Below are 9,346 nucleotides of genomic sequence, written 5' to 3' on the forward strand. Positions count from 1 at the left end.
GGTTGGGTGAAGCTTTGCCCGCTCTACTAAAGTAGTTTCATAGCTTCTTTGGTTACACAACGTTGATCATACAACATTCATCTTTACATTACGTTTCTTTAAGATCAGACAAATTTTTGCTAAATTAAATTGTAAATTTCTATATTAATCGGTTAATTTTGGGGGCGGTTTTGAACTACAGTCAAAATCGGCCGGACGTTTTTCAGCTGTTTTGATTAAAGCACAAAAAATCACATTTGTAATTTACTCAAATTATAATGAACAAAATTATTTAAATAGTAATAAAATTTTAAAATTTATATAATTTTTTATCAAAACTTTCATCCAATTTCCCGCTAAACAAACACACACGATAGATTATAATTCTCGGGATTCAAATCTTCTCATATTCCAATTCCTTTTCTAGATTCCATTACTTTCAAAAATTCCAAAAGACATTCATCCAAAGTCGATTCAAACTTGAAAATGGCATTATATCCTTGAGATTTCTTCGATGATCTATAACTCCACTAATTTCTACCAAATCGTGTTAAAAAGTTTCACATATCTTTGAAAAAAAAAACAATTCATACACATTCATTCAATCCTTCAATCTAATCTTCTCAACAAATACTCAACTTGTACTTCTTTTGTCAATGGCATAATCCAATCCCCATAAAGATCCGCAACCAAAGTGGGTTCTATTTTATACACAGGCTCAATCGCATCTTCCCCAAACCCAACAGTCACCACTTGCCCAAAAGTCTTCGCTTTTGTTTCCACCCGTTTCTTGATTGCTTCTTCCACAGCCGGATACGTCAATAAATCCATCAGTTTTTTCTTATCCTGCATCTCGAAATTACCATTATACCCTTGTGAAACCAAAAAATAATAACGAATACATTAGGATTGATTCTCACTTGCGCTTTAATCGCAGCTTCATAATCAGAAGGTGAAGCTCGGAATTTTGCTTCCGCTACGAATTTACCATAGTGAATTCGTTTAGACAGGGCCTGCATATTAACACCAAGTAAAGATTGTTTTTTTACTAATTTGCCCTCCGTTTTCTGAAGTAATTTTTTTAAAAATTAAAATTCATACCTGCAAGCAGGTGGAGTCACAGGTTGCTGCTGATCCACAATTACCATCATTTCCTTCCTTTACAAGTCTAGGGAGAAGATCTTTGAAGTATATATCCCATATTTTGAGGTTAATATTAATATCTTGAGCACAAGGATGCAACACCTATATTTATTATATCAATAAAAGAACTGATATAAACCCAATAAAACCAATAAAAGAACTCATTTTTCTAACTATCATTACCTGTGGGTATTCCAATGGGGGCAACATAGGGTCAGGTAAGTCATTTGGGAAAAACGGGTGTTCATCAGGGCTCTTGTATCTTCCAACCTGTTATAAGAAAAGGATGAAAAGTCGTTATCTTTTATGATGAAATCGTCAATTTTTGTCATAGAATGTGAAATTGTGGATTTGAATTTGAATTACCTGAGCATGGACTTTTTCGGTTTCTTTGACCATGAACTCGACTAAAGAACCTTTGAAGCCATCCATGAAGAAAGCATTAGGGTCATATGTATCCTCATTGTAGCAAAATTGAGCTCTTTCCACAAGGCTAAATATAATGCTATCTTCTTGTCGAATTAAAGAACTTCTTATACCATCAAGAGTATAGATTTCACTCTCGTCTACTCGTGTCTCATTCTTTGATCTATAAGGAAACAAATGAACAAATGAAACATTGTTCTCTGAAAAGTATTAGAATGTGAACAAACTGGGATCGGAAAGAACCCTAAAACTTATATGTCAAAATTACAATTAAAGAGTTCGAATCGATAAAATTCCGAGAAATTCGAAGACGAGGTGAAGATAACTTACCCAAATGAAGTCGCAGATGCTTGAACGGATTGAACGCCATTCTTCGAAACCCCTGAATTGGATATCTGTAAGTTCCAGTTCTTCCACATTGGAGGACGAAATGGAGTGATCGTTCTAGAAGATTTAGACAAAGAAGTTGCGGAGATGGCAGGAGAAAAGGGGATTCTGAGTAGCGTAGCCTCCATGGAAAAATAAACAATGAAGAAGTGAATCACATATAAAGAAAACAAAGGGGTTGGTGCCTTGGTGGTAGAAGTGGCACTGTGGCAGTGCCCAAATCGGATGGGATCGAGTCAAACAAATCAAAACCGGGTCGATTTCAAAACGGTTTAAACCGGAAGATACTCAAGCGTATAGAAATCGGATCGAATTGAGACCGGTTTAGGGACAACCGGTTCGGAAAAGCAGGCCAAATTGAAAATATTTTCACTCTGTTTTGTTGTTTGTAATTGTTCTTCTCGATAATGACAGCCCATTTAATATCCGAAGCGTATTTGTAATTTGTATCAAGGTTGTCAAGATCGGGATCCTATATAAGATCGTTTTTGAGTTTGCAAGATCGGGATCGTAAGATCGGGATCGAGATCCTAAGATCCCACAAAATGAATTATAATTTTAATTTATAATTTTTAATCATGAAAAATATTTCAAAGATTCAATTTTTTTTTCAAAAGTTATAAAAACTTCAAAATATTAGTCATAAGTCACAACACAAAATGATAAATGGTAAATTAGTAAAGAATAAAAGACATAAAGTGGTAAAAAAAATCATTTGCAAAAAAAAAAAAAATCAAGGGAAGGTAGGATCGGATCGGATCTCGATCCTACGATCCTACCTACGATCTTACGATCCTACCCCAAATACGATCCGTTTACGATCTGGATCGTTTTTCATACCTAGGATCGTACGATCATACGATCAGGATCGCGATTTTGACAACCATGACTTGTATGGTTTTGTATTTGGCCCAAGGAGATATCAAAAATAAAAAATTAAATGTGGTAGCCCATTTAATTTCCGAAGTGAGTAAACTCTGAAAGCATTACTACATGAGGCATTTTTCTTTGTTTTTTTTTCTTTTTCATAAAAATACATAAAACAATAAAATAATACATATTCAAACATAAAAACAGTAAACATAATCGTTTTTGTTTTAATTAATCATCCTTTCTGTTGTTTGGATTTAATCATCCTCCTTCATGTCGCTTAATTTTGATTCATATGCAAGTTCTTATAAGGTAAATGGTACCTATATTCTCAATTACCATTTCTTGTTCAACCCTCAACAACTCGTCTTTTAGTGGTGAAATATTTTATGTTCGTTCAATGCCATCTAAGTAGGCTTTCAAGCATATGCTTACTTTCACCGACAAAGGGGTAAGTTTTGTTCTTATAGGTTATATAACCCGGCCACTAATAGAAAAAACAAATTTCAAAGCTATTGTAGAAGTTTGAATGGTTAGTACATCGCGGACCATAGTGGCTAGAATCGGAAATTGGGATTCCGTATTTCTCCACACGGACAAAATATCAAAATTCTCAAACTCTATATACTTATATGTGCCAAAAAGTCAGATCCAATATACCTTTCAAGCTGACTATTAGGAGTGCTAGACCGAGCTCGTTTGATATTTTCATTTTTGAAAGTATTATAGAGTCGAATTGTTTAGCTATAATCATGAAAAATCGATCCAGATGTCCCTAAAATTCGCATCATGTCATGAATGTTTGTTGAATTGTAGTTTGTTAAATAAAACATCAAACAAATTTTGAAGAACTTTGTTAAATTTTGATATTTCTTTTGAAGCATAATCTTAATATTTTTCTAATAAACTCAAATCATAAGAATAAGAAATGTTATAATCAACCCCGCCAATATTTATAGTCGTGTTCAAAACGGCGGCACAATTTATAACCGGAGGCATACTTTTGAAATATTTTATAAACTTGCATTTCATTGGTTTCACCATTTTCAAACATGTCACCCCACATTTCAATCTCGTTTATTTTCGAACACATTAAAAGTATTTGATTTAAAGTTAAACAACTTTGAGGATAATAAATTCGTGACACAAAAGTAATTGCATTTTTTAAAAACTCTAAGCATTTTTGGAAACAATTAAGTTTGAGAGTATGTCAACTCGATTTCGAATAAGACATAACTCGATTACGTTCCACAAGGTTGTCATAAAACATTTTAAAGTATCTTTTTGACGTAAACCACATTCAAACATGTTACAAGTGGAGTTCCATCGAGTAGGTACATCCCAATTCGGACCTAAGAAAAAGGCATTCACATCAACACAAAACTTAATATATTTAAGATATTAAGCGTTAATATAAATAAAAATATCATGAAGCATTTGCCTGACAGTTTTTTTAAACCTTTAAAGCATTTGCTTGACAGTTTTTTATACACATTCAATGTTGTTATTGAAAGCATTATCAAATGATATAGAAAAAACTCTGTCTTGTAGTTTATAAGTTTTGATCACATAATTTACGATTTTATATAAATTTCGAGGGTAAATTATATGAATCGTCCTTCGTACAGGTGCCAAAAATCATGTTTAATCCATATTTTCAAAAATTAACTCGGACCGTCCCTCATGTCATTAAAAGTTGCACACTTCATCCCTACGGACATAAAAAGATTATTTTGCCCTTAATAATTTCTTTTTTAATTTACTTTTGTTTATTTATCATTTATAGATTAAAAAAAATCTTCAAATGTTTTTAAAATTTATAAAAGTTCATTTTCTTCTATAATTTCTTTTTACCCCAGCTCGAACGACACCACAAGACGTTGCTCTCAATTTCATTTTCTTTGTGTTGGTTGCTTTGATCATCCTCTTTTCTAATTAACATCATACCTTCCAGGAAAATCAAATCTGATAACTCAGTTTCTCTAAAGTCTAAACATCAATATTTCTCACAATTAACTCTATTATTGTTTTATCATCAAGATTGACGGAGAAACCCTAATTTTGGTTGCTCATTTTGGGAAATTCGATTATTTCTTCAGTTACTCTGTGAACTTTGGCGTATGTATAATGTGATATATAGTTTGAGATATGAATACTGATTGAATGAAGAGTTTCAAAGCTCTTGATATGAAAGAAGAGTCTGATGCTCCCGAACTTGCTATTAGAATTATGAGTAAGGTAGAAAACTTGAATGATGTCGTTAACATGTGTATGGAGACTAGTAAGTTTCATTCTTAATTTCATATATGTTGGATCCCACCAAAAATAATCCATAAACAAAATCCAAAATTGACCCCCATTGGAATTGAATCATGAAAAATCCCAAAAATCGATGGTTTCTGAATTTGATGCTTTAATCGATTTTCCAGCATACCGAAGGCGAAAGAGAATATCCCTTATTTTGTTACTGATGCGTTCAATCAGATTTCCAGATGTTGATGCTTCAATCGGGTTTCGGAACTCGATGATTTATGGGAGGAATCAACCCTCTTATTATCGTTAGAGTGTCTAGATTTGAGTGTTGGAATCAGATCTAGTGATGGAAGGAGGGTGCAGGGTGTCGAATGGTGGTTCTAGAACCTGTAAATCGGTTGTCGATTATCCTCTTCTTGTGACATCCTCTAATTTTCAGAACCAAAAAGAACTTTCTTTACGCTTTAAAAATCATGATACTTCACTTGCGGAAAATCCCAGTACATAAAAATCTTTTGAGAACAAGATTGCCTCAAATAAAATCTTTAAGGATGTCATAATCAATATGTAATGTCCCAAAACTCAGAACCAAAAATTTTCTTTTTATATTGAATAATCCATCAACCAAATATGTTTGTCAAAAGCCTAAAGTATTCAGTGTATATCAATAAAATTCCAAAAGTACATCATAGTCAATAAAGCGGGAAAATCATGGTGTGTGCAATGCGATCATCCCGAGCTCCTCCCCTTTAAACCGTAAGTACCTGAAACATAAACTGAAAATAGTAAGCACAAAGCTTAGTGAGTTCCTCAAAACACCTCATACCATACATACAATGAGCCCAACCCGACAAGCATCAGGCCCCGCCCGGAACAGATCTGTCAATAACATGCGATGGGCCCCGCCCAACACACTCATCAGGCCACGCCTGGCATCGGACCCCACCCGGTATACATATAAACACATAAAATACATGAAAGAGTCACTAAGATAGCTAGCATATTATAACATAATCCAATGGGCTGTCATTGGTGCCTTTAACCCGCAAGTACTGTGAGGAGACTCACCTCTCAGTCGGAACAAATAACTAAATAGGTCTCGGCTCCGAATATCAGCTCTACCCGTCACCTATTCATCAAATAGTGACCAATCTCAAATACAACTCAAAATACCCAAAATACCTTCTAGTCAAAAAATCAAAAGTCAAAGTCAACGGCCAACGTTGATTTGCCACGTCGTGGTGGTCCTTCACCACGTCGTGGTCCCTAAAGGACAAAACAGACGATCTGACCCCCAGGCGGCACAACGTGGTGACCTGACACCACGTCGTGGAAATGGGATTCCAAACAGCTTAATTGATTAAGTTGTTTACTTCAACCTCTCAAGCTACAAACCTCAGATCTCACTCAAAACATGATCTAGAGGGATAAAGTTTCTAACTTTGCCCCTAAGGACCATCTAAAAAGGACCAAAACTCAAACCCTAGGATCCATAAGGCGTGAACTTAACCATTAAGCACTTATTCCTTTAAATCTGAAGTCCGTCTTCTCCAGTAGTGTTTCTAGCACCAAAACTAACCTAAACGTTGATGCTTTATAGACATTCATGTCCAATGCATGTCTTGAACCCATATTAGGTCAAAATGAGGGTTTTATGACCTAAATCTCATGCATGGATTTAAAACTCAACCAAACTCCAGATCCAATTCACAAATTATACCGAATGCCCCAGAGATTCATAAAGTTGCAAACTTTATGAGATCTCATCATCTCAATAAACAAAAACAAGAAGTTTATGGTATAAAACTCAAGACTAACGACCTAACATGATAAAAATCAAGTCTTGGAAAATTACAAAGGTCTAGAAGAGTGCCAAGGTGAAGAATGGAGACTTGCTTGATTGATCTTTGCTTCATTCTTCCTCCTTCTTCCTTATTTAGCTTCAAGGAACACCAAAACTAGCTGAATAATGGAGGAAAGTGATTAGGTTTTTCTTTAGGGCTTGAGGGGGATGATGGAGGCTGAGGATGAGCAAACCCTAACCTCATCATTCCTTTAAATAGGGAGCAAACCCGGAAAAATAGGGTTTTCACATCAACCGTCCACCACGTCGTGGCCAATACTGCCACGTCATGGTGGCTTAAATAAAACACGCGAATCCTTCTCGCTTCACCATGTTGTGGTGGTGCCTCCACCACACCGTGGCAACCCTCAAAATGATAATTTCAATTACAAATAAAGTACCTCAAGATCCAGGCATTATAACTCTCCTCCAATTGAATTAGACGTCGTCATCGAAGTCCGCCACCTCAAATAATTTGGGGTAATGCTCTTTCATCTTGTCCTTCAGCTCCCACATCCATTCCGAACCCTTTCGATGCTGCCACTGCACCTTCACGAGATTCACAACCTTGTTTTGCAGAGTCTTCATCCTCCTGTCAAGGATCGCTACCGGTCTCTCTCTATATAATTCAGGAGATCATCCACCTGAATGTCCTCCAATGGAACCACTACAAAATCATCAACCAAACACTTCCACAACTGAGAGAAATGAAAAATGCTATGAATCTGACTAAGTTCCTCTGGCAGATCCAAACGATACACCACCCTGGCCACCCGGGCTAAAACCATGAAGATACCAATTTACCTGGGGCCCAGTCTTCCCCGCTTCCTAAATCGGATGACACCTTTCCAATGTGACACCTTCAGGAGTACCATGTCCCCAACCTGGAACTCTAAGTATGACCGACGTCTATCTGCGTAACTCTTCTGTCGGATTTGTGCTATCTAAAGTCTGCCGCAAACCTGCTGAATCAATTCTGTTGTTTTGAGTACCACCTACGTACTCCCCATGACCTGCTGACCGACCTCACCCCAACATATCGGGGTCCTACACTTCCTTCCGTAGAGCATCTCAAAAGGAGGCCGATCAATGTTGGCGTGATAACTGTTGTTATACGAAAATTCCGCCAAAAGAAGATACGTATCCTAACTACCGCCAAAATCCAGTACACATTTCCTCTAATGTATGGATAGTCGCTCACTCTGACCATCAGTCTACGGGTGGAAAGTCGTGCTGAAATGCAAACGAGTACCCAACTCCTCATGGAATCTCTTCCAGAACCTGGAAGTAAACCGAACATCTCTATCAGAGACCACACAAACCGACACCCCATGCCGTGCCACCACTTCCCCAATGTAGATATCGGCCAACTTCTCCACCAATATACTCTCCTAGATCGAAATAAAATGTGCGCTCTTGGTCAATCGATCCACGATGACCCATATCAAATCCACTCCGCACGCCGTCCAAGGCAATTTGGTGATAAAATCCATCGTAATCTCTTCCCATTTCCAAACGGGAACTTCCAACGACTCCATTTTTCCATGAGGTCGTTGATGTTTGGCCTTGACTTTCCTGCAAGTCAAACACCTCTCCACATACCATTCCACGTCTCGCTTCATACATGGCCACCAATAGTCAAGCTGGAGATCTCTATATATCTATGTCTCCCCAGGATGAATATAGAATCTCAACTGGTGCACTTCCTCCATCAGAACCTGACACGTACCACGCCAATTGGGAACCCACACCCTACGATGAACGGTCAATAAGCCTCAACTATCATAATCAAAGGAAGCCACCTGACCCACTATGCTCTCACTCTTTTGGTGCTCTTCCTTCATAGCCTCAACCTGAGCCTCTCAAATTTGCTCTAAGAGTGGGGTAATCACTGTCATCCTCAAACACATATCCCTGATTGGAGCAATACCCGCCTTGAGGCTGAGAGAATCAGCCACCACATTGGCCTTCCTCGGGTGATAAAGGATCTCACAATCATAATCCTTTACCACATCCAACCATCTACGCTCCCTCATATTCATATTTGGCTAAACCATCAGATACCTCAGACTCTTGTGATCTGTGTAAATAGTACAACGGACCCCATAGAGGTAATGTTACCAAATCTTGAGGGCGAAAACCACTGCGCCCAACTCCAAATCATGCATAGGATAATTCACCTCATGAGGCTTCAGCTGCCTCGAGGTGTAAGCGATCACATGACCCCGCTGCAGCAGCATGCACCCAAACCTATGATTAATGCATCACAGTACACCACAAAATCCTCAACACCCTCTGGTAGGGTCAGAATGGGCGCCTCACACAATCTCTGCTTCAGAGTCTCAAAAGTTGCTTGCTGCTTAGGCCCCTAATGAAAAGTAACAGTCTTCGTCGTCAACCTGGTCAAAGGAACTACTATCTTGGAGAAATATTGAATGAATCTCT

General features: G+C 37.5%; 1 protein-coding gene across 1 annotated transcript; it reads right to left on the bottom strand.

Annotated features, from left to right (window-relative positions):
- Window positions 1-363: 363 nt before the first annotated feature.
- LOC145109273 (chorismate mutase 1, chloroplastic-like) lies at window positions 364-2,130 on the bottom strand. The gene is made up of 6 exons (XM_079046421.1): window positions 1,879-2,130; window positions 1,489-1,711; window positions 1,306-1,392; window positions 1,081-1,224; window positions 900-992; window positions 364-825 (listed from the first exon to the last, which is right to left on the bottom strand). The coding sequence occupies exons 1-6, from the start codon at window positions 2,061-2,063 to the stop codon at window positions 589-591; spliced, it is 969 nt and encodes a 322-aa protein (XP_078902547.1). The 5' UTR covers window positions 2,064-2,130; the 3' UTR covers window positions 364-588.
- Between the last annotated feature and the right edge of the window lie 7,216 nt (window positions 2,131-9,346).

Source organism: Lactuca virosa, chromosome 4 (genome assembly GCF_052849685.1).
Source record: "Lactuca virosa cultivar CGN04683 chromosome 4, Lactuca_virosa_CGN04683_v6, whole genome shotgun sequence".
NCBI classification, from domain to species: Eukaryota; Viridiplantae; Streptophyta; class Magnoliopsida; order Asterales; family Asteraceae; genus Lactuca; species Lactuca virosa.

Excerpts from the sequence above, each read along its gene's own strand:
- LOC145109273 (XM_079046421.1), bottom strand. The coding sequence starts at position 2,063 with ATGGAGGCTACGCTACTCAGAATCCCCTTTTCTCCTGCCATCTCCGCA. Across the intron at positions 993-1,080 it reads GTGACTCCACCTGCTTGCAG|GCCCTGTCTAAACGAATTCA; the intron begins GTATGAATTTTA and ends GTTAATATGCAG. Across the intron at positions 826-899 it reads AAGCTGCGATTAAAGCGCAA|GATAAGAAAAAACTGATGGA; the intron begins GTGAGAATCAAT and ends TTCGAGATGCAG.